At 43.8% G+C, this 25143-nt stretch overlaps 3 protein-coding genes across 5 annotated transcripts; 2 read left to right on the forward strand and 1 right to left on the reverse strand.

Moving 5' to 3' along the window:
• Positions 1–1261: 1261 nt before the first annotated feature.
• MRPL32 (mitochondrial ribosomal protein L32) lies at positions 1262–3613 on the reverse strand. Its single transcript, XM_071429786.1, has 3 exons — positions 3450–3613; positions 2399–2568; positions 1262–1882 (listed from the first exon to the last, which is right to left on the reverse strand). The coding sequence occupies exons 1-3, from the start codon at positions 3571–3573 to the stop codon at positions 1628–1630; spliced, it is 549 nt and encodes a 182-aa protein (XP_071285887.1). The 5' UTR covers positions 3574–3613; the 3' UTR covers positions 1262–1627.
• A 213-nt stretch (positions 3614–3826) lies between these two features.
• Positions 3827–10519, forward strand: PSMA2 (proteasome 20S subunit alpha 2). The gene is made up of 8 exons (XM_071429787.1): positions 3827–3964; positions 5630–5706; positions 6241–6373; positions 6753–6875; positions 7219–7300; positions 8400–8473; positions 8911–8968; positions 9045–10519. The coding sequence occupies exons 1-8, from the start codon at positions 3924–3926 to the stop codon at positions 9159–9161; spliced, it is 705 nt and encodes a 234-aa protein (XP_071285888.1). The 5' UTR covers positions 3827–3923; the 3' UTR covers positions 9162–10519.
• A 2301-nt stretch (positions 10520–12820) lies between these two features.
• Positions 12821–16545, forward strand: CUNH7orf25 (chromosome unknown C7orf25 homolog). Of its 3 annotated transcripts, none has more exons than XM_071429790.1 (2): positions 12821–12951; positions 14968–16545. In XM_071429790.1, exon 2 carries the CDS (start codon positions 14984–14986, stop codon positions 16250–16252), a length of 1269 nt encoding a protein of 422 aa, XP_071285891.1. In that variant the 5' UTR covers positions 12821–12951; positions 14968–14983; the 3' UTR covers positions 16253–16545. The 3 variants fall into 3 exon arrangements, with proteins under 3 accessions (XP_071285891.1, XP_071285892.1, XP_071285889.1); XM_071429791.1 differs by lacking the exon at positions 12821–12951 and adding an exon at positions 12984–13363; XM_071429788.1 differs by lacking the exon at positions 12821–12951 and adding an exon at positions 13370–13588.
• The last annotated feature ends 8598 nt before the right edge of the window (positions 16546–25143 follow it).

Here is a 25143-nt window from a genome sequence, read left to right on the forward strand (position 1 = left end):
AGGGACTTTGGGGTACTGGTCAACAGGTCAGCAGGAGCAGGGAGGTCATTCTGCCCCTGTACTCAGCAGTGGTGAGGCTGCACCTTGAGTGCTGTATCCAGTTCTGGGCCAGTCAGTTTGGGAAGGACATTGAGACGCTTGAGTGCATCCAGAGGGCAGAGAGGCTGGAGATGGGCTTGGAACACAATCCCTGTGAGGAATGACTGAGGGAGCTGGAGTTGGTTAGGCTGGAGAAAAGGAGACTCAGGGGTGACCTTATAACTCTCTACAATTATGTGAAAGGTGGTTGTAGTCAGGTCTATCTCTCCAGGCAGCAGCTGACAGAACGAGAGGACACAGTCTTTAAGCTGTGCCAAGGGAAATATAGGTTGGATATTAGGAAAAAATTTTTTATGGGAACAGTGATAAAGTACTGGAATGACCTGCCCAGGGAGGTGTGGAGTCACCATCCCTGGATGTGTTTAAAACAAGATTGGATGTGGCACATGGTTTAGTTGGGGTGATGTTAGGGCATGGGTTGGACTCTATGAACTTGAAGGTCTCTTCCCATCTAGTGATTCTGTGAGAGGGTTTGCATTTTTTGGCAGCCAAATAGCTACTAGGGTGGCTAAGCCACAATACCAAAGAGTACGGCGTGTATACTGAAATCCCCAACAAAAACTGAAAACAGACTTAAACCCCTAAAGCAGTGGTGCTGCTGTGTGGCTAAAACCAAAGTGAAAATCCAGGCAGGTGCTGTAGCTGCACCCCTGAAGGCACCAGTGGAGAGTGGAGGTAGAGCTGCCCCCTCTCTGCCCAGGACTCCAGCCGAAGGCACCGTGCCTGCTCGTGGTTTTCCAAGCACACACTGACCACCCAGAATACTGCACAGCTGCAAAGAAACAGCTTTGACCCCTGTCACATTTACAGTAATTACATTTCAGTTTGGTTTTTTACTCAAGTGTACACTGACGGGAGGGGAAAACAGGCTTTCCACATCCCTTTAAGATAGAATTATCTTGGATACTGACAACAGCAAGGAATATTCAACCTTCCTCCAGTGCAGAAAAAAATGCAAATACTATGTGGCAGCCACTATTTTGCTCAAACCTATGACTATCACAAATTATCTCAAACAGCAACGTTGTGGAGAGATCCACACAAAGGAAATAACCAAATAACTGCATAGTTCCTTGCAAATATCTTTTGTTTCTGATCAATAATATCACTTTTAAACATTTTTCCCCCTCCAAAAGAGCAGTAGCCAAAACCAGAAAGCAAATTTCCCTGGGACACTTAACAAACTTTATTGAACATCTGTGAATTTAGAAGATATTATTTACAAAACCAGCATAGGACATTAGCATACAAATTGTTCAGGGGACAGTATGCAGATATCCAAACCCAAGGCAGATCCTGATTTCTCTCTGTTCTTTGCTGTGATGTATCATCACTGAGAAGCATTTCCCACTGCATGCTGGAGAAACAATGCCTGACTGGAAAATCACATGGCACAACAAAAATTCAAGCAGGCTTCCCAAAAGTTCAAAGGAGTGCTGTTCACACTGAGTGAACAAGAAAAAAATTCTGGAAAATCATGAATTCTCTTCCCGCAGCAACTGCTTTTGCTACCATTAATTCTACAGCATCAATTTTGAACAAACCAAGACGGACGCTTCCTGGCTCTTTCAATGATCCGCTTGCCTTCATCTTTTTCTGTGGGTTTTTCTCCTTCATAAAGGACAACAGTCTCTACAGCTGGAGCATTAAACGGCCCTCCCTCTTTCTTGTATATTTCCATCCGTATCAGTCGAGTTTCTTCTTTGACCTTTGCGTAACAATAGCCACAAAGGACGTGTTTCTGCTTCAAGTTTCCACATTCAGGACAAACATCTATGTTCCTCTACAATGACAGTCAAAACCAGGAAATTTTGTAATTTGAGCAGCAGCAAAAAAAGAAACAGGGCAAAATAAAAATATACAAATAAAAATGTTAAATTAGAGAAATTCACCTACCATTTCAAAATGTATTCCTCTACATAACTTTTCTGTAATGTGTTGCTATGTCAAATGCTTACAACTAAGAATAGCCTCTAAATTCAGTATTTAAGTCATCATGCCTAATTATGTTTGGAAGACTAAACAGCTATAGACTCAATTAGATGCACAGAAAAGGTAGGCCTTTCCCATTTACATTATCTGTTCAGCCAAAATTCACTTTTTGTTGGCTTGCACTTCAAGTGTCACTGTTTATTTAACCTCATACTGTCACACATAATGAATAACCAAGGATTTACAAAGGATTTTAAAGATTACAGTATCTTTTATGCTAATTGATTTACAAAAAAACTCCAGAGAGCTTTCAGAGTCAGACCTTTCCTCTGCAATGATTCTCCAAAACAAGGGCTTTGCTGCTCACCTTTATTTCTATGAGCTTGCTGGGGTTCCTCCGCCTGCAGCGGTTCACCTCGATGGTGCGCCTCTGCTTGGGCGCCGCCATCCACACCACGCTCTCCGGCAGGCTGGGCGCCTCAGCGTCACTGATCCCTTGTGGAACAAGGGCCGGACCTTGCACAGCGAGTGCTGGTCCTGCAGGAGAAACGAAAAGAGGGGTGTGATTGTCCCACTCTGCTCTGTACTGGTGTGGCCTCCCCCCTTGAATACTGTGTGCAGTTTTGGGCACCACAATATCAGAAGAATATAAAGCTCTTACAGAGCATTCAAAGGAGGGCCATGAGGATGGCAAAGGGCCTGGAGGGGAAGCCATACAAGAAGCAGCTGAGGTTATTTCACCTGTTCAGCCTGGAGGAGATTGAGGGGAGACCTTATCACATTCTACAACCTCCTCATGAGGGGAAGGAGAGGGGCAGGCACTGATCTCTTCTCTGTGGTGACAGGATTCAAGAGCATGGGATGAAGCTGAGTCAAAGGAGGTTTAGGTCAGACACTGGGGAAAAGTTCTTCCCCTAGAGGGTGTTTGGGCACTAGAGCATCTTCCCCAGGGAAGTGGTCACAGCTCCAAGCCTGCCAGAGTTCAGGAAACGTTTGGAAAACGCTCTTGGGCACATGGTATGACTCTTGGGACTGCCCTGTGCAGGGCTGAGTTGGACTTGATGATCCTTGTGTGCCCCTTCCTGCTCAGCATTATCTGTGATTCTGTGAGAAAGAAATACCTCACAGCCAAGCCCCATTTACGTGCGGTCGAGGAAACACGACACGGATGCTGCCGTCAGCCCCGAAGCAAGGCAAGAGCGGCGCCCCCGCCCCGCTCCCTCACTGACCCCAGCGCCCTCCCGCCCTTCAGAGGTAAAACGAGTCCCTAAGCCCCGACATCGCCCTCTCACAAAATCACAGAATCGATGGCGCTGGAAGGGACCTCTGAGATCATCTATTCCAAACCCTTCCCAAAGCAGGTGACACAAGAACGCGTCCAGTTCCTTCAGCTAGGCGGAGAAGAGCCCGGAACCTACCCCATGGCGGGCTCTGGCCCCCGAAGCTACCCGGCCAGAGGCCACGCTCCAGCCGCCCCCAGCAGCGTTGCAGCAGAGCGCGGAGCCGCGGCAGCGGAGAGTGGACCAGGACCAGCACCGCCATAACCCCACACGGCACCGCCGAGCCCTCGGGGGACGCGACCCTGTTCCTGAGCCTTCTGGGAAACCGAGTGCCCTTAGCCTGTCCCGACAGTGCAGGAGACAGGACTAGGACTCCAAGTCCCAGCACTGCTCTCGCTACCGGGAGGGCGGGGCGGTGTAGGGCGGATGGAGGACTCAAACTCCCAGTATGCCTCACGGCGCGCCTCGCCGCCAACCGCATCCCAGCACGCTCAGGCGCAGGCCACCACCCCGCCAATCAGCGCGCTCGCTGTGCCTTCGCGCTGGGAGCGGGAGCGGCGTCCGCGCCTGCGCCGAGGAGCCGGCGCGGGGAGCGCAGGGGCTGGTGCCAAAATGGCGGAGCGCGGCTACAGCTTCTCCCTCACCACCTTCAGGTGCCGGGGCAGGGACGGCTGTGGGCTCGTGGGCAGAGGCGGGCGGGCTGCCGGGCCAGCGGGAGAACGGCGCGCAGCCTGAGCGCAGCGGCCTGCCGGCGACGGCGAGGCAGGACCGAGGGGGCGCTTTGCAGAGTCATCGGGCCTGCGAGCGCTGGGGGGCAGTGGGGGCTCCACCCGGACAGGAGTGCCGGGCGTGGGGAGAGCGGCGGGGTCAGGCGCCCGAGGGGAGTACGCAGCTGCCCAGGGGCTTCCTCAAGGGCCGCGGGGAGGGTCCTGGGTCCATCTGGTGTCTGTCGATGACCTCGGGCCCCGGTGCGGGCGCCGCTTGTGTCTCCTCGTTGCTGTGAGACAGAGCTGCTGTAGGACCACGTTAAGGTCTGTCCGGACACTAGCGGTGCCTTACAGCGAGTACTCGGCTTAGCAAACTCGGGGGCACCACGACAGCTGAGCTGTGGTGTCCTGAGAGCTTGCTTCAGATGTAGGAATGAGTGAAGCAGATGAGTTTTAAAATAGTTTGTGTTCCTTCCTGCTACGCTTGGCAGTGGCTGCTCTCCTTGCACTTGGTTTTGTGCACAGCCTGAACGTGGAATGATGGCATGCACAGAGTGAATATGCTATGGAGTGGTGTCTGTTGGGGTGTTACTCTAATACCTAGAGTGAAGATTAATTCAGAGTAAAAAAATTACCTTCCATTCAATTTTTTAACCTATTAAGTTATTCAGACCTATGTTGCATATAGAAAAAAGAAAAACTGATCACAAGAACCTTTATGCTGCTTGTGAGGAAGTGTCCCCTTAATCTCATCAGAGAGTCATGCTGTGTAATTCCAAAAGGGATTGCTACAGGCTTGTTGCAGTTGAGCAAATGAAGCAGTTTCTAACCTAAAATGATGAAAAGAATGTTCTTAATGGATGGGAGCAGCCTAAGATGTTTCATCTGCTCAAGTAGATTGAATTCTTTATTAGCTTTCAGAAATTATTTCCTAAGGGAGTCACAAACTTTTTGTATTTTACAGAGGCACTATGTGCTTGGAATGATTGTTCTGATTTGTTACAGTTTGTAGTGGAAAAGCCAGAATTACTACTTTGTCACCCTTACACCCTCTTTCCTCTGTGACTGCACTGATTGATTATTGCTTGCCTTGTTTTCTTCATCTAAGCACTGAGTTACATAATATCCCATTTTACTTCTGCAACTATTAAAGCAGCAGTGTCTGAAATACAGCCTAGAGAACAGATCCACTTGCAAAATCATTTGTCCAATGAGTGCTGCCTCTGGTGTCCTTTGTACTGGGGATGGAGAATGGACCCCTCTACCCCTCTGCTTCTGAATAAGTTACTTTGTAACTCATTTTGCTTGACACCTGCAGCTCCATTCGGATGATTCTGCATCCATTACCAGAATAACGTGGATCATTAAAACAAAATGCAGGAATATCTGGGGATGGAATGGGAGTTGTTGCTGTCTTGTGCCATTGACCTTGTGTGTTTGTCAGTCAAAAAGCATAACTGTGTTTTGCTGGTTCCTTTCAGCAGTGAACATCAGTGCCTTGAAAGCTTTTGGAAATCACACATACAATGTAATTTCAATAGAAAATCATGACACACCCTGCAGATTTTTCCCCACTGAGTGAAAAACATTATTTTGCATCTTCCTTTGTAGTCCTTCTGGAAAGCTTGTTCAGATTGAATATGCTTTGGCTGCAGTAGCTGCAGGAGCTCCATCAGTTGGGATTAAAGGTAGGTCCTGAAAATACTGATGGAATTGGGATTTTGTCTATTTTTTTGGGAGAACTAAACCAGTTTGGATCATGTACTGGGTCTTTTATATTGGATACTTCTTTATCTTTCTTTCTGTTATATATTTTGTTACTCTTTCAGTGGATTTTCACATGTTTTAATTAGTTTTGTAGTTCCTGGGGGTCTTTTTTTGGGTGATTTTGGAGACATTCAGCTGGTAGATGTTTGATTTTGGGGTTTTTTTGAGTGTTCCAGTCCTTATATATAGAAATGACACATACAAAAAAAGCTAGTTAGATTGCTCAGTTATTCATGTTATACGGAATCTTTAGAATGGGATTATGGGAGCTGTATGGTTATTTAAAAAAAGAAATATGTTGGGTGTATTCATCAAAGTATCTCTCTTTAACCTGATTGTAAGCTTGAATGGCTTTTAAAAAGAGAGGAAGAAATTTTTTACAGTTTAATAAGCTCATTCTGTGTTTTGACTACTAATTTTAGTTTAATCTTTAAATATTTTTTGTTCTTTTCCAGCTGCAAATGGAGTGGTGTTGGCAACTGAGAAAAAGCAGAAATCCATTCTTTATGATGAAAGGAGCGTCCACAAAGTAGAACCAATTACCAAACATATAGGTTTAGTGTACAGTGGTATGGGTCCAGATTACAGGTATTAAAACATTCTGTTTGATCACCATTTAGATGCATATTCATACAGGAAGTTTAAGTAACAGGTAGCAATTAGCTGTTTCTTTCTAAGTGTATGTCATAATATTATATTGCACTGTAAATGACATTCACTTGAAGTTTTTCTTAATATATTCATTAACTTGTCAAATAACCTTGTATCCAAAGAATAAAAACAGTGTAATTCAACCTTACTTAAAATATTTCAGCAACTACATGGTTAATAGAATAACTCAGCACAGTCTTGTGTTCTTACATTGATGTTATGCTAGATGTACAACTCCTGAATAGGTATTCATTATTATGAGTTTTCAGTTCTAGTTGGAATTTTTTTGACATAGTACTTTTGTCTCTGTTTTCAGAGTACTTGTGCACAGAGCTCGGAAGCTGGCCCAGCAATATTACTTGGTTTATCATGAGCCCATTCCAACAGCTCAGCTAGTACAGAGAATTGCCTCTGTGATGCAGGAGTACACGCAGTCTGGGTACGTGCTGGGATTGCAGAGCTGCTTGGAAAGATTGTGGTGTTGAAATGTAATGAGTAACAGCTACCCACTGATTGAGGGTTTTGTGGAAAAGGCAGTTTTTCAGTGGAGGATGGGCGCAGAAAGTGTGCCAATGGGAGGAGCACTCATTGGCAGTGGGTGAGAATGGGTCTTCATATCTTGCACAAAAACATGTCAGCCAAGGCAGGACACTTTTGATTTTGTTCTGTTGGTCAACTCATCCTTATTATAGCCCTGGTCTGGGGAGATGATAAACACATCCAAAATAATTGGTCACCTTTGACTTTCCCTGGATAATTCATTCTGTTTTGTTTGCCTGTAGTGGTGTTCGTCCCTTTGGTGTATCGCTGCTAATATGTGGCTGGAATGAAGGGCGGCCGTATTTATTTCAGTCGGATCCATCTGTAAGTATCTTACACTTGTAAGTTCTGCTGCTCTGATAAAACGTGAAACTTTGCATGTGCTCATGAAATGCTTTCTGTGACGAGAATAATAATAGAGAGATAGAATGAAAGATAACTTCAGAAGTCAAAATGGGTCATTTCAGTAGGTGCTTGGAGCAAGCCTGCATCATTCTGTGCCTACATGTTCCTGTACTGCTTTGAGGGATGGCAGCTGTTTCTGAGGGAGGTCATCCCTTTTCATACCTTCCCACCTAGTTGATAGTGCCAGCAAAAATGGTGTTCTGTAACAGCTACTAGGAAAAAATAAATTGACTATTTGTACTTCTCCAAACTGGATGGAAGTTAGGCCAAAACCTGTAGCATTGTGAGATTTAATGCACATGCTGTGGTATTTAATGACAGTGGTTAATATAATTGAGTTTATTTGCTGGGTTTGCAGTGCACTTCAGAAAAACTACCCTTAGATGCAGGTATGAGGTGCAGTGCTTCAGATGAAAAAAATGAGGTCATTGTAGTGATCAGTGCAGCTTCTGGTGGTTTGAATTACCTGATGCTTCAGTGTAAAAAGCAAAATGCAGATGTCTCGTTTAAGGCAGTCTGATGGAGGCATAGAACTGCTGCTGGTCTTCATGCCAGAGGAGAGAATAGAAGCAATGACTAAATATGTTCGTCGTAGTGAACATAAATCAGATGGCTGATTTGCAACAAGTCACTTACATTACTTTATCTTCAAAAAGAAGAATATGTGGGATGAGCCTCAGTAAGGATTTGAGTGTACACTTTCTCAAAGGCAAATGGACTATTTCTGGTTAAGGAATCCCAAATCCAAACTATGCTAATGACTTACTAAATGCATCTTTCAAAGTAGCGAGAGAATGAAAATAGGTGGGGTGCAATACACCTCTCGTACAGTTTCACAGCATATGTTCCCATATAAAATTAGTCTCAATATGATCCAAAATTGTCTCCTGTAGTCTCAGACCACTCAGTATCTTACTAATTGCTGCTTTACTTTTTTACCAAGTAACTGAATACACAGTCTTTCACTAAGTTACACAAAACAATAGATTATTCAATCAATAGATTATTGCTTTTACAGGGAGCTTATTTTGCCTGGAAAGCAACAGCAATGGGAAAAAATTACGTCAATGGGAAAACATTTCTTGAGAAAAGGTAATGTATTTGATACTTCTCTGAAAGGATACTGTGTTTTGTTCAGGTTCCTTATAAAATAGCCAGATTTAAAAAATGTACACTTTTTAAATTGTAAGAACAAAGTTTTTAAATACTTAAGATGTGATGCTCTCAGTGTACTTGTTTATAAGTGCACAGGAAGTTTGATTTATTTAAACTCCAACTTTTGTGTTTATGTAGAGTTACTTGAGTGCAGTAGACATTATATTCAGCATATTTGCAACAATTTTTTATACAGTAGGAAAAGTAGGCTTTTTTTTAAATTATAACTTTGACTATTAATGCCACTATGTTTATAAATAATACTTGTATGAGAAACAGATTTTAGTAGTTCTGGGGATTTTAGAGACTCCAGGATTATTAAAATTTGTAAAGGTTTTTGTCCTATGCTGAAATAAATGAATGTCTGTTTACAGATACAATGAAGATTTGGAGCTTGAGGATGCCATTCATACAGCTATCTTAACACTAAAGGTTAGCAAAGCATTTAAGAAAGAAGTTTCTTATGTCTTCACTGACATGATTCACTGAACTGTATTTGTTTTAATAGGAGAGCTTTGAAGGGCAAATGACAGAAGACAACATTGAAGTTGGCATCTGTAATGAAGCTGGTTTTAGGAGGCTCACTCCAACTGAGGTTAAGGACTACTTGGCTGCAATAGCCTAGTAGAAACCGAGCTAGACTGTGGTTCACACAAAGGTCTTTTTAATTTTGGCTACTTAAATGTTTTTCTTTGCAGTTTTTGCATACTTATTTCTACATGGTTTGTCTGAGAGATTTTTTAAACATCATGGATGCAAATACAACGGTCCTTGATATTGTAATACATGGAATCTTGTTAAAGATAATTCTTTCCCTTGATACACAAAATACTGTACAAAATGTAAAGTTATAGTGACAGCTTGAAAAAGGCTAAAGAATAAAAACAGAGGCCATTGTTTTGGGGGAAAGTGTCTGTGTGTCTTTTCAATCCTAGCCTGTCTATCTACATAAAACTTAGATTTCAGTATCCTTATTGCTGAGGAAACAGTTTTTCATATACAGCCATGCTGAACTTATATTCAGCCTTCTTTTAAAAAATTTAAATGTTGAGTGATAGGATAATTTTTTCACTTAGGATTATTGTTTAAATGTTAATTAACCTCCAGAAATAGTTTTATGGGATGCACAAGATCATGTACTTTCACAAAGGGGCAGGAAAGGCTTCCATTTCAGGTGTGTACTGTGATCTGATTGAGCCACTCTGATTTTGACCATCCTGGTCTTTGTGTCCTAAGAACTTGTTTTACTTGAGTTATTTTCTTGGCCCTTGAAATTGCACCTTTACAGTCTTGAAATATTGTTAGGAAAAGTAGAAACAGTAACTCTTACTGAAAACTAAATGCATTTATCACTATCAATAAAAATCAATGGGATTTACAAAACAGAATGAGAGTATGTAGTGTAATTACTTTATCCCTTGAATTGTGCTAAAGTGTTTTCCAACTTGCAAGATAATTCTAAAGATGTAATGAAAGGAGCATTTAATTTGTGCACCATAACTTTTACAGACATTGTGTGGCTATATCAATACATTTGTTATATGTGTAGAGTCATTCAAGTCATAAAAGCCTACATTTACTGCAAAAGAAATGGGATAAATACACAGGTTTTTTTCCAACAGAAATAATCTGGTATGCAGCTATTTAAGTGACTGTTTTCAGATTTTGTATTTTTAAAACAATCTGATTGTTAAAATGTTGATAATGAACTCAGAGCAACAGCTCAATCAGTCTGCTTGTTCGTAAGGCTAAGGATGTAAGGGAGCAGCCTGGCAGGTCCCATGTCAGCCAGCCTTAACTAATGAAGAAAATACAGAATATGAGTAGAAAATAGTGTATAAGCTGATTGACCTGTGCTTTCCCGTGTCTGTCTTCTGATGGTTTTTGTTATCATCAGGTGAATAAGAATTTCTGAAGCATGCCAGAAATGAATTTTTATTTCCTAATGTCAGAAATAAAAGCTCTGTCCAAATGGTTCATTAAGATTTCTGCCAGATCACTTTTTGAGTACTCTACTTTGAAAACCAGGCCGTACTCTGATTCTTATTCTAGAGAAAATAAAACAACTCAGATCTGAAACTGAAAGCTTTATATTGCTGCATCTTTGATGTAGAATATTTATGCACACTTAGTTTTTTAATGCTGTATAAATATTCAAGATTTTCTACATGCAAAAATGTGTGTAGGTACTTCAGAAATTGACTGCAGTGGTTTAGTTGTCTCTGCTAATAGAAACAGTTGATGAGCAAAGAACACCATCCTATGAAGGGTAGCTGAAACCAAAGCAAGTTTCAAACCATGGTAAACTATTCCTTGTTTTGTGTTAAAGGATATGAGTAGGTCTCTGGTTTACTGCCAGTGGTTTTCACTTGGATAAGCCAAGCTGGTGACTGTTTTTACACCATTAAGAACTGAGTCCCAAAGCTCCCTGGTAGTACTTAAACCCTGTAGTGAATCAGTGTTAATGGCACTTAGTGTAATTTGGAAAGAATATGCATACTATTTTGAATTTAAGCTTTATTTAGATAATTTCCTTAGTGGTAGTCAGATAGACCTTGATACTATGCTGCTCTGATGGGGAAAGTGGTGTGGTTTTAAGTCCAGGGTTCTTTTTTTAACTGCATGTCTAGAATAGTAGCTAAATTTTATCTACTATTTAAAGGGAAATCTTTAAACTGCAGAGAACTAAGTAACATATTTTTCTATTTAAAATCAAAGGAAATAGTATTTTTAACTTGAAGATGTATTTCTTAAATAATTTCAGGAGTGAGCGATACTAGTGCATTGGACTGCCAAATTATATGGTGATTGTGGTAATTTTGAAGAAGTGCACCCTTCAGTTACATGAGATTAGCTTTTTTTTAATATTTTGTAAAAACTGCATAAAGGAGACAAGGTGCAATAAGACAGACAAACATTGTTCCTTTGTGAGAAATGACAAATTAGAGATTTGATTACTTCAGCTTACTATGAATTATAACTTTGTTGTTTAACTTGTTCCTACTAATGCAGTCATCTGAAAGAAGAAAAGGAGACACTTGCCACTTGCAGTATGTAATGTTGACTTGCTTATCCTGGAAGAGGATCTGCTCCAAGGTCCTCAGGATAGTGTGATATCTATGAGAATTGGGCTTTATTTAGCGAGTGGGATCAGGATCAGAGAACAGTACTTCATTTAATGAAGTTAGACGTTAGAATGACATCTGGTCCAACCTCCCTGCTCAAGCAGGATCATCTTAGAGCAGAGGGCACAGGATTGTGTCTAGATGGTTCCTGAATAGCTCAAGTGAGGCAGACTTCACCACTTCTCCAGGCAGCCTGTTCCAGTGTGCCATCACCCACAGTAAAGGACATACAGGTGCAGTAAGCCCCTTACAACTTGCTTTGGCTTACTATTGCTTTCCAGGTCTTGTGAAATCATTCAGACAAGTAGAGATCATCTCTCCCTGCAAGAACCAGCACTCAGAAGCCAAGTCTCTCCCATGCTGTAAGGGAGTATTGCTGCACGGAGAGGAGTGGGACCAAAGCTATGTCTGCTGCATGGAGGCAGGCAGCAACTTGGGGCAATACTGGGGACACTTCTCACATATTCATGGAATGGTTTAGTACACGTCATTTTTGTTGTCCAAATGTAACAGACCCAACGTGCACATACCCAACATGCATGGAGCCAGGGCTGTTGCTTCTCCAGTGAACTTGAAAGTCCAAGGCTAACTTGTGCTATTGCAGCCTCACATTGAATATTGTGTGCTGTTCCGGGTATCACACTATAAGAAAGATACAAAGCTACTACAGATCATCTAAAGAGGGGGAACACAGATGGTGAAGGGCCTTGAGGGGAAGCTGTATGAGGAGCAGCTGAGGTCACTTGGTCTGTTCAGCCACGAGGACACTTAGGGGAGCCCTCATTGCAATTTTAACTTTTTCATGGGGGGAAGAGGAGGGGGAGACACTGATCTCTGCAGTGACCAGGGGACAGGGTCGACGGACTGGCTTAGAGCTGTGTCGTGGGAGATTTAGGTTGGATATTAGAAAAAAGTTCCTCACACAGAAGGTGGTTGGGCAGTGGAACAGACTCCCCAGGTTTTTAGACTATACTCTCAGGCTTACGGTGTGACTTTTGGGGCTGTCCAGGGCAGGACCAGGAGGTGGACGCAACGATCCTTGTAAGTTCCTTCCAACCAAGAATATTCTGAGATTGCGTCTGACCTGATGTAATGCATTTCGCCCTTGAAGGGTTTTCGCGATAAGCCGCGGGCACGCCGGGGAGCAGAGCCAGGCCGGGCGGGCTGGGGCCGTCGGAGCGAGGCGGGTGGTGCGGCTGTCCCCGCCCGGCGGCCCCGGGGGAGGTGCCGGGCTGGGCCGCGCCACGCCACGCCACGCCAGCCCGGGCCGAGGGCTGTGGCCGCCGGGCTGTGAGTACGGGCTGCGGGGGCTGGCGAAAAGCGGCGGCCCTGGGGGACGGAGCGGGGCCGGGAGCCCCCGGAGAGGCGAGGCGGGCCCGAGCACATCGCGTCCCAGCAGTGACGGGGGGACGGGGAGAACAGGAGGGACAAGGGCCGAGCCCCTCACCCGCCCGCTCCGCCGGGGCCGGCGTGTGGGCGGAGGGCGAGGCTGGGGGCGGCCGGGGGGCTGAGCCGGGCTGGGGCGAGCGCTGAGGGCGCCGTGCCCTCACCCGAGATGGCGGCGCGGCCTCCCCGGCGCGGCGAACACGTGATGGCGGAGCGGAGGGAGAGGAGGAGAGGGCCGGGCCGGGCCGGGCCGCGGGCGGGAGGGGCGGCCGGTGCCCCGATCCCCGCCCAGGGGAGATCGGGCCCTGGGGCGAAGGCAGGGAAGGCAAGGGGCGGTGTGTGACCTTGTGGTTGATAGTGGCGCTACCGCCCAGTAGTTGTGCTGAAAAAGTAGTTGCGTCTGTGGTTTTAGTGTCACTGCAACTCTTGATTTATGTATGCTCTGTGTCGAAACGTGTGTGTGTGTAGGAGTTGTAGCTGCTGTGGGGAGAGGTGACCAGTTACTAATCGTGAGGTTTTACTCATTGCATTACATTCAAAGGTAAGCTTGTGCAAAGACTTCGAGGGGGAAAGGCTGATTTTTCTGGCCTCCTGGGACTGTGAAGAGCGTTAGTCAGTCATCTTGGAAGGCATCAGGAATCTTGGCCATGAAGAAGCAGGTGGAGATGTTGCTGATGCTGGATGGGGACCAGGCCAGTAGCAGTTAATGCTGGCCATATTTCCACTTGGACATAGGGCCAGGGAAGCCCACTGTTTGAAGGCAGGCCTGGCAGAGCCTGTTGTAGGACCTGGCCGTGTCTTGTTGCTCCTTTTCAGTTGGAGTTTTATTTATCTTGTCCTTAAATGCCAGTTTACTTCAACATGCAGGTTAGGTAAGAATTATAGGAAGAATTACAGTGTTTATACTTGTAGTCAGGAGTCAGAATTTATTAATTTCTCTATTCATAGTGGTTAATGTCTTAAATATGCTATTGTTTGGTGTAGTATGAATCCTACATTTTCAAAGACAGCACATATTCAGTAAAAGAATTCCAATCATACTTTCCTTAAGGAAGGCCTGCTAAAGTAACACAGATGTGAAAAACAAATAGATTTATCAGATGCAAGCCAGCAAATCCCTTAGTAGAATTAGAAAACATAGCAATTTTAGCATAGAGATTCTCTTGATAGTAGAATTATGAATCATAGTCTGTCATGAGGCTGTGTCATAGAAACATGATGGTTTGGGTTGGAAGGGACATCAAAGATCATCTAGTTGCAATCCCCCCTGCTGTGTGCTGGGACACCTTTTACTGTGGTGCCTTTTACTGGACCAGGTTGCTCCAAGCCCCCTCCAACCTGACTGTGACCTTTACCACTTCAGGGATGAGGCATCCACAACTTCTCTGGGCACCCTGTCCCAGTGCTTCACCACCCTCTGAGGGGTTCATGCACTGAGTTGAACAATGCAGGTTGAAAGCTGGGTATGTGTAAGCATGGTGGGTAGCTTTTAATTTTAATGGTAAGTGTGATGAGAGGGAGAGACAAGATTTGCTTATGGCATTAACTGTATTTCTGATTTTGCTCTGGATGGCAGCTTTTGCAAATGAGCTGTGAGAGTTAACATCCCTATAAGTGACTGGCTGAGTGAAGGTCTCTTACGTGGCAGATGGGGGGAAACCACAAGCTTGCAAGGTATGTGTGTAGACTTGAGTGCTACCTTGCTGAGAACTGGGGTCTTCTGAGGCTGTAGGTTAGATTGCTGAAGCTGAAGGAAAGGAATTGAACTCATCACTGGGACTTTGTGTTGAGGTTCCAGTTCCTTGTGCTTTACAATAGCTGTTGCACTTAAATCTACTGCAAGGCTGCAGTGTATACTGTTAGAAAGAACTCTTTTGACTGTTTTTATTCTCAATCTTCTCCTTTGTTCTCACTTGACAGGAATAATGTTTCCAACATGTCTGTGCAGTCGCTGCTTTGTGAAAGAATTGCTGTTGCCAAAGACTTGATTAAGAGAGCGGAAGCCCTTTCCAAGTCCCAGAAAAGGAGAATAGAAGGTGGGGCAAAGCTATGTAGCAAACTGAAGGCAGAGCTAAATTTCTTACACAAGGTGGAGGCAGGGAAAGTGGCCATTAAAGAATCCCATCTGCAGAGTACAAACCTTACCCACCTCCAAGCCATTATTCAGTCGGCAGAGAACCTGGAGGATGTTGTCAGTGTCCTCCATGTCTTTGCTTATGAGGACAGGTTTGGAGACAAACAGACACTGGTGGTAGATGTCGTTGCGAACGGAGGTCACACGTGGGTGAAGGCCATCGGTCGTAAAGCTGAGGCCCTGCATAACATCTGGCTGGGAAGGGGCCAGTATGGTGACAAAAGTGTCATTGAGCAGGCAGAGGACTTCCTGCAAGCAAGCCGTCAGCAGCCAGTGGAGTACAGCAATCCCCACATCATCTTTGCGTTCTACAACAGCGTGTCCAGTCCTATGGCAGAGAAGCTCAAGGAGATGGGAATATCTGTGAGAGGAGATGTTGTTGCTGTGAACTCACTGGTAGAACCATCTGCAGAAAACGAGCACCTTGACACCAGTGAATCAGATGAAGAAGACCCTGAACTCCTGCAGGTGACCAGGGTAGACCGGGAGAATTTAGTGGCCAGCATTGCTTTCCCTACCCAGATCAAAGTAAACATCTGCAATAGAGTTAATTTGGACATCACTACCTTAATAACCTACGTCTCTGCGCTGAGCTATGGTGGCTGCTACTTTGTCTTCAAGGAAAAAGTGCTGACAGAGCAAGCAGCCCAAGAAAGAAGGGAGAGAGTCCTGCCTCAGCTGAAGGAGTTCATGGAAGGAAAGGAGCTCTTTGCCTGTGAATCTGCTGTCAGAGATTTCCAGTCCATCTTGGAAACGCTGGGAGGACCTGGAGAGAAAGAGCGAGCTGCATTGCTTGTTAAAAGAATTAACGTGGTGCCAGATCAGCCCTCGGACCGTGCCTTAGGACTCGTGGCCAGTTCAAAAATCAACAGCCGCTCTTTAGCCATTTTTGGGACAGGAGACACTTTGAAAGCCATCACCATGACTGCAAATAGTGGGTTTGTAAGGGCAGCAGCAAACCAAGGTGTCAGGTTCAGTGTTTTTGTCCATCAGCCACGAGCATTGACAGAAAGCAAAGAATCTTTAGCCACACCTCTACCAAAGCGCTGCCCATCTGATAATGGAGTGTAACTCATTAAATGAGTTAGCAGTGGAAAATACTGCAGCTACTGCAGTGGAGGCATTTAGAGAAACAGAAGAGTCACAGCAATACAATTTTGGGTGTGTATCAATGGTGACAGCAACTAGCAGTGGAAGAGCTCCTCAAGGGATTTGTAATATCTTTACTCCTTCCTTGAGGTTATTTTTTGTCCAGCTGACCATTAATTTATTCACTAAAGTAATAACAAGTCAATGAAAATTTTTAACTGGCTTACAGTGCATTAATTGTATCCATCCCCATTAAAAAGTTCAGTTAAAGCACAGTTACTGAGGTCTCCTTGTTATTTTTGTCCTCCCCAGAGAGGTAAAATTCATCATCTTAGATGAACTTTGGGCTTGACTTCCATGGAACTTAAATCTTTCTTTCCCCTGTTCCATCCAACCTTGATTTTGGTTGATTCAGGGGGACCTAGTGCAGAGACTTATGCCTTCTTGGGAGTGTGATGTTTCATGAAGATGCGACTAGTAGCCATGAATAGAAACCAACTTAAGCCTTCCTTGTCTTACTGAAAGCAACCTCTATGTGTATACCAGGGTAAGGCTGAATTAGGCAACAGCTTTAAAATTCCTGGAAAAATCAGTTGGAGTTGATTTGCATTAATATGTTGTTGCTCTTGGGCTAAACTGGACAGCCAGTGGTAGCAGACCAAGGAGGCACATCCACTTCACTTTTCTCTTAGGCTTTGCCCAGCAAAGTCTTGCTGGTTGAAAAGTCCAGCTCAAAGCTTCAGATAACAGAATCCAAAATTCAGCCAGGACCCAGGTAGTTTTTGATATTAGCATGCTCTTTGCTGAGAACTCATGGTGATCTTGAACCTGGCTTTGTTGCATCTGAATTACAAAGCCTCAGTGAGGTCCTTTAGTGTTGGAGTGATGGAGGAGATTTGCAGAGCATGTTCTTAAATCCTAGTTTGCTCTGTAGTAGAGAGAAGCCCTTTTGCTGGTGGTGTAATTGCTCTTTTTGTTCCAAGTGTAGAATAAATAACTATTTCTTCTGCTGTATTTTTTTTTTCTTTGCCCAGAGAGATTTGCAGTTGTAGGGGTCTTTATCATGTTTTGTTTTTTTTTTCCTGAATGCTGTAATGACAGCACTTGCTCTTTGGTATTAATTTTCATCAGTTTCCTAGTGGAAATCTTGAGGCGTCAGAGTGAAGCTCTGAGCCCCAAGCTATACATTTTTATCAGGTTAGTGAAAGAGCTACCCACTAAATATTTTATAGGCTGTTGTTCAACACAATTGCATTGTTATGCAGCTTAATAGTTCAGGCCAAGAACATTCTCTTGCCACTCCACTCTAAATTTCTTCTTACAGTACAATGTATCTGCAGTGCTGCTTTTAGCTGTAGGCTCAAACCATTTCTTTCTGGTTGCTAGCAGTGGTGCAAAGATACTGGAATGCCAGCAAGACCACTCTGTGTGCCTTGTTCAGCTGAGTAAAATGAACTCCCAAGGGGAAGAAGTGTACTTCTTGTTGGTGGGATTCTTGGTCTGCTCTTACTATGCCTGTAGAGTAAAATGTTACGAGTGGTCACCAGTGGTCACATGCTGCATAGCTTTACCTGAGGCTCTTAGCAATGTGGATGGCAGTCTGCTCTCTATGCTCCCCATTTTCTGTAGGTCCCTGAAGTAGTTAATGAAGTTTAAGATGGGTGGAACTGGATTTTGGGTTTTGCTGCTTCAGCATCCAATGTACTACCTGCAAGTTTCTCAGTTCCTCCTTGGTGAGTTCTAACAAAACATCTAGCTTGTTCCTACAGTGTAACACAGTAATGAAACCTCATGGCAGGATTCATCCCCCACTGTATCCATTGATTTTCATGAAACTTCTGAAAGGAGAGGAGGACCAACCCAATGAAACAATAATATGTTGGCTGTGCTGCAGAAATGGAAGTCTGCCTTAGTAGTTAACAGTGCAAGTTTCACCATGCGGGAGCTTAGAGAGATAGTAATCCATTATGGTGTGATGTATTTACCAGACACAACCAGAGATGTCTGTGAAGTGTTGTAAACAGCTGGAAGAAAAGTACCTTTCATTTCTGCCATGAGAGCTCTTACTCTGGACACCTTTGTGATGTCTTTCCTCTGCAGTAGGTGTGGGAATAGGGCTTGGGGAGGCCATCTGTCTAAGACAAAAAGAACTGTGTGTTTCAAAACTGTGTTTGTCTTGCATCATGTGTCCTGAAAAAGGGTACAGGAAACTTCCTAGTTAATAATTTATGAATAAATAACATGGGAGGGAGGGGTTCTTTTTGTCTGCAGCTCAGAGCTGTGAAAGTTGAGGTTCCAAAAGACAGCTTACTATTTCATAGATTCACAAAATGTTAAGGGGTTGGAATGGACCTTAAAGATCATCTAGAGCCAACCTTGCCTGCCATGGGCAGGGACACTTCCCACTAGACCAGATTGCTCAAGGCATTAGCCAACCTGGCCTTAAACACTGCTAGGGATGGGGCATCCAAGCCTCCTTTGGCAGTCTGTTCCAGTGTCTCACCACACTTGCAGTAAAGAAATCCTTTCTAATATTTAACCTAAATTTTCCCTCTTTCAATGTGTACCCATTATTCTTTGTCCTGTCATTGCAGTTCCTGATGAAGAGTTTCTCTCCAGCTTGATGAAGAGTCTCTCTCCAGCTTCCCTGTAGGTCCCTTTCAGATACTGGAAGGTTGTCATCAGGTCTCCATGCAACCTTCTCTTCTCCAGGCTGAACAGCTCCAACTTTCTCAGCCTGTGTTCGTAGGGGAGGTGCTGTAGTTCTCTTATCAGCTTTGTGGCCTCCTCTGGACTTGCTCCAACAGTTCCATGTCATTTTAATGTTGGGGACACCACAACTGTGCACAGTACTCCAGGTGGGATCACATATGAGCAGAGTACAGGAGCAGAATCACCCTCCTTTGAGCTGCATGTGATGCATTCCTTGTGATGCAGCCCAGGATTCAATTGTCTTTCTGAGCTGTGAGCACAGACAGCTGGCTCATGTGGAGTTTTTCATCACCTGTAACTCCCAAGTCTTTCTTAGCAGGGCTGCTCTCAGTCACTTCTCTGCCCAACCCATTGGTGTGTCTGGGATTGCAGTGACCCAGGTGTAGGACCTTGCACTTTGCTTTGCTGAATTTCATGAGGTTTGCATTGGCCCCTGCGTGGTATTATCCCTCCATGGTGTCAACTGCACCACAGAGCTTGGTGGTGTCAGCAAACCTGTGAAGGTACACTTGGTCCCCCTGTCCACATTGCCAGTAAAAACGTTGAGGAGCCCCAGTACCAATCTCTGAGGGACACCACTCATCACTGGTCTCCATGTGTAGCCATTGACCACAGCTCTTTCTATGTGGCAATCCAGCTTTATCCACTGAGTGTTCATCCATCAAATCCCTGTCTCTCCAATCTGGAGACAAGGATGTCCTGCAGGAGTTTGAAACACTTTGCATTTAGTCCAGGTAGACAATGTCAGTTGCTCTGCTCCTGTCCACCAATGCTGTAGCCCTGTCATAGAAGGTCACCAAATTTGTTAGGCACGATCTTCTCCTTGTAAAACCATTTTGGCATTTACCAGCCATCTCTTTGTTAGCCAGGTGCCTTAGCATAGTTTCCAGTAGAATCTGCTCCATGACCTTGCCTGGCACAGAACTGAAACTGACTGATTAGTAGTTCCCTGGGTCTTTCGCTTTCCCCTTTTTAAAAATGGGAGTTACATTTCCCTTTTTCTCATAATCAGGGACTTCACCTGACTGCCATGATTTTTCAGAAATGATGGATGGTGGCTCAGCAACTTTGTGTGCCAGCCCCCTCAGGACCCATGGATGAGCCTCATCAGGTCCCATGGACTTGTGCACATTCTCAAACCTGAGAAGGTCTCAAACCTGATCCTCTCCTACAGTCAGGGTCTTCATCCTCCCAGTCCCTGCATCTGCCAGAGGCACAGAAGTTGTTGAGAACTCCAGCCTTCTCTTTGTCCAGGGTAGCCAGGTCTCTCTTTTCCCTCTGGAAAGGACTCACCTTAGCTTGGTCTTTCACTTGATTGCAATGTATCTATGGAATCCCTTCCTGTTATTCTTAATATTCCCTGGCCAGACACAACTCTAACTGGGCCTTGGCTTCTCTAACATTGTCCCTAGTTTCCTATACAATTTTCCTGCTCTTTTCAGGCCCTCTGTCCTCATGTCCACTTTCTGAAAGCTCCTTTTCTCGCTTTGAGTTTGCACAGCAGCTCCTTATCCATCCCTAGAGGCCTCCTGGCATTTTTGCCCAGTCTCCTTGTTAAGATACCTTGCTCCTGAGCTTGGAGGAGGTGATCCTTGAAATCCAGCCAGTGGTCTTGGGCCCCTCTGTCTTCCAGGACTCTATCCAATGGGACTCTACCAAATATGTCCTTGGAGAGGGCAAAGTGCTCTCCTGAAGTCAGGGCAGTGAGCTTGCTGTGTGCCCTCCTTGCTATCCTCAGGATCATAAACACCATCTCCTGGTCACTGCAGCCAAGCCTGCCTTGAAGCACTGCATTCCCCACCAGCTCCTTCCTCTTGGTGAGCACAAGTTCCAGTAATGGCACCAAAGATACTTTTTTCCTTGTTTGTCAAGTAGATACTGTCATCCCCCAGTAAACCAGGCTTGGCAAAGTGAGTCCTATGAGTCTGAGTAACCAAAACTCTGACTAGGGCAACATTGTTGTAGCCATTTGTTGACCTGCCAGATTTGTCTGCCTATTTCAAGTCCCTCTCCTTTGACCTGGAGGATTAATGAAAAAACTACTTGAACTCCAGGACCCTTTACTATCTCTCCCAGCGCTCCTTAGTCCCTCTTAATGCTTCCCAGACTGGTGCCAGGTGTATCCCTGGCTCCACCATGTATATTACCGACTAATAGTGGGTAACGGTCTGTGTTTGAGTAGGCTTGGGAGCTTCTCAGTAATGTCCCAGACCCAGGCTCCTGGAAGGCTGTCCACCTCCCTTGAGAGTGAGTCAGGCCAACAGATGAGTGCCTCTGTACCTCATAAAGCAGAATCAACCACTCCATTCACCTGCCACCTCTTCTTGGTTGAACTTGTCATTAATTTATTTGTAGAACAGATTGGGCAGCTCCAGTTATCTCCTGCTCTCTGAGGTCCATCTGGGTTATCAAATTCCTTTTCCCAATGACTGAGTTGAAGGCATATTTACTCCTCTTCTAGTTTGATCACTCGCTCCCTAAGTTTTGTGCTCTACCTTTGCACCCTGCCCATTCAAACAGCCCCTTGTGCTCCCTGGAGCTGTTTAAATCTCCCTCGGATGCTCCTGGCAATGCCTCCTCCTTGCCAGTGATTTTTCACTAATTAATCTGTTTTACAGTATTACAGGATGTAGTCAAAGCTAGGTGCATGGTAATAGTGCACTTATGCATGGTAATTCATTATGGCCTTTCAATCCTTTGCATTTAAGTTAATATGCTTACAGCCTTTTCACCCTGATAAGAGCTTTGAATGAGTAAATGGGAGACAGCTGCTTCATTCCACTTCTTGCTGTGACTCTAAGAAGTGTGTTTCCATCATTTTCCCTCCTGTATTGCATTCAGCAATCTTGAATATCCTCTTGGGTACCTTCTAAAGAAGTTTTTCCAAGCCACAGGTGAGAGGGCAGCGGCCCACATTTAAACATGGTAGGTGACCCAGAGAAAGCAGTAAAAAGCAAATGACTCTGTATTCCTGGGATCAGAAGGGGCTGAGGTCTGTTTGCAGTATTCCTTCACAGCTGCTGCTGCAGAGCTGGCAGACTTGTTCACTTCTGTGTGACCTGGAAGTGCAACTCTGTTGAAAAGCCTCTGTATCTGGAGCCACCGTGTGGTGATTTTCTTCATTACCAGTCCTTTTTGACCAACACGGTATTTGCTACTGAATCGATTTTCTTTCTTTTACTAATTTCTGCCAATCATATAGGCAATCTTTTAGGAATATTAAACCCTTTCTACATGATACTGGGAAGCTTGAGGGTTTTATTGTTATTTTCTGTGTCCCTGTTGAATCTTGCAATGAAAAACTCAGAATGTGGATGTTCTCTTATTTTTTTCCCCACAGTGTTTTTTTTGCTGATTAGTCAAACAGAAGTGTACTGTTGAAAAGCTCTAAAAATTGTTTTATAAGATGAAAGAATGCTCGCTTGGAAACAAAATGTCTTTTGATTGTAATATTTATTTTATATTGCCTTTGAATATATTGGTGATCTGCTCATACAAACCATTGTTCTGGTTTGGTGAATTTAGATATCTTTTACTTAATGTCACCAGTAGGAGATTAGATGTTGAACTTCCCTTATTTATGACTTTGCAAATGAGCCATTAGAAGATGGAAAATTATATTTGAAATAAGTTTGAATAAATGGAAATCCAAGACTGCTTTTCCTTTCTTCCAACATCACACAACTGCTATGTCTACTCTTCAGCAGGCACTAGAGGATATGGAGATGTCTCACTTGCTGCTATGGGTTTTAAGGGATATTTTTTTTAGTGGAAGTTTAAAGCATTAAGTTCCTTGGAAAAGAGGGAGTCCTAAATTTTTTTTAGGGAACCTTTTTCTTCTAACACTTCTAATTCATTTTAGATTATTTCTATATGGTCTCTTAAGGAGAGCCAACATCTCTGTTCTATGCAGCACTCAGCCTGCTCTCTTTGCTACAACAATAAGGATATTAAACCAAGAATGCTGCAATTGATGCCAGGCAGTAGGAAGCACTTGGATATTACATGAGAAATAAATCACTAAGTTAAGTTTTTAGTACAATCATGTTTCTGTGTATGTTCTTTAGTTGCTGTTGTTCTGGCTGACAAAACTCGAGGATCAATGATTTATTTGCCATTGTGCCTGCAAGCCATGAAAACAATCAGAGGTTTTTGCATGTTTGTAGCCACAGCTGTTTAAAAAGTTAATGGGCTAAATAGTGGTTTGTGTTTCAAACTGCCCCTGCCATCTGAGGATACCTTCAGCAGATGTAAAGCATTCTGAAGTCAGCTGAAGCCTGCCTGAAAATGCTTTCACAACCCTGCTTCTATTTCCTGCAAACTGAAAGCAGGCTTGGTCAGAACAGAAATAAAATAAGAAAACACAAGCATCAGTTGTATGAAAAATGTTTGAGAGGTGACATAAAAAAAAAAAAACCAAAACCCCAAAAAAGCCTGAAAAAACACACCCTAAAGTATTTTTAATCTTTTTAGTTGAAGTGGACCAGGGGAAGGACTTACAATAATGATGAAGCATGTACTTGCGATGACATTCTTTATTTCAGGTTATTGTGCAAGCAAAACAGTGCAGGTCAGCTGTTGTTGAATTAATCTGGTAAAGTAAGCAAGAATTAGATGGGGTCCTGGAACTGAAGGCTATGGCTACAGTTTTCCTGCAAGGTGTAGTTCTGGGAATGGCTCTGCCATCTAGCTTGCAACAGGCACCTCACATGTGTTCTTGGTGGTGAAATCACCTCTATAGGTAAGTAGGTGTTGCTTTTTCATCAAGTTTTAATGTTGAAATTTACTCTAGAACAAAAAAAAGAGAGTGAGTATCAAATTACTAAACTGCTCAGAAGTGCGACTTTGGGGCTTTGCAAGTTGTTACCAATGAATACCATGGAAATTAAGATTGTTCCTAAACTATTGTAAGGAATAAGCAAACAAAACCCCCTCCTCACAGCTTCATTATTCCATTGTGTATATTTAAATGATTCTCACTTATAATGTCTCTTACAGAAAGCGAGTGATCCTCACATATAAGGAAATATGTAATATGAAATAATATAATAAAAAGACCCCGAATCAAACCTCAAATCAACAAAATAAGAAAACGCCAAAAATCCCCAAAAGAATTAACATCTGATAATGAAGCTGTGCTCCTTTATTTATTAATGAGACTGGGTATATGATAAAGCAGCTCAGTGTGATAATGAGAAATATGGAGATACAGGCCACAGAGCTTTCTATTGTATAGGTACCAAAATCCTCCTCAGGTCTTTCTTCTGTAGGGGTTAATTTGGCCCATCTTTATTGAGATGGTGTTCATCAGAGTGAAATGTCACTCAGACATACCACAGGCCTTCATAACAATGGAGCTTGTCCATATAAATATGTTTTCATTTTTGGTGTGGTTGCGTTTGTGTATTTTGTCCCACATTAGAAATGTGCATTATAAGCCAGTGTTAACTATATCAACAAGAGAAACCTCTTCCAGGTCAGGGGAGGTCTTTGCTTCATATATAGTTATAAAATGCACTCATCCATAATAACACATTTTGTCTTAAGGAGTATCATTTTCCTCTCAATTGCAGCAATTTATTTATGTTTTTGGAATAAGGAGAGGCTAGGTATCTGGTATGCCATATATTTTGCCAAAAATAGACTACAAGGAAAAGCAGCATTTTAATTCATCCTGCTGCCTTAATTCAGGAAAGGTGGGAGATTGGAGTAACAAAACTGAGACATAATGTGGACAATCAAAGACAAAATGGGTCTTACCAGATATTTCACTGGGTGACTCCTGAGTTGGTTCTTGGCTTGGCTCCACACTGGGCTTAGGGGTAGACTCAGCACTTGACTCTCCACTCAGCTCCCAAAAGGTCTGCTCAGCTTCTTGCACTCCATTGCTCCCAGCTTGCTCAGTGCCATTCTCCTGGTGCGAGTCTCCGCTGTAGTCCGGGGGCAGCTCTGTGCTTGGCTGTGTGCTGGGATCACTGCTTTGCTCCATGCTTGCTGCCTCAAGCACTGGGGTAACAGGGGCACCTACAAACAAAGTGAAAGGAATTTACAGGATGAGGAGCATGGTATCAAAAGTTATTTCTAGGTATATCCAAAAATGTGTGTAGTTCTTTTTAGGGATCAGAGATCCCAAGTAGGAGTTAAGGGAGGGGAAGAAAAGT

The sequence above is a fragment of the Agelaius tricolor genome, unplaced genomic scaffold (genome assembly GCF_023055355.1).
Source record: "Agelaius tricolor isolate 1412-34295 unplaced genomic scaffold, bAgeTri1.0.p SCAF_6, whole genome shotgun sequence".
NCBI lineage: Eukaryota > Metazoa > Chordata > Aves > Passeriformes > Icteridae > Agelaius > Agelaius tricolor.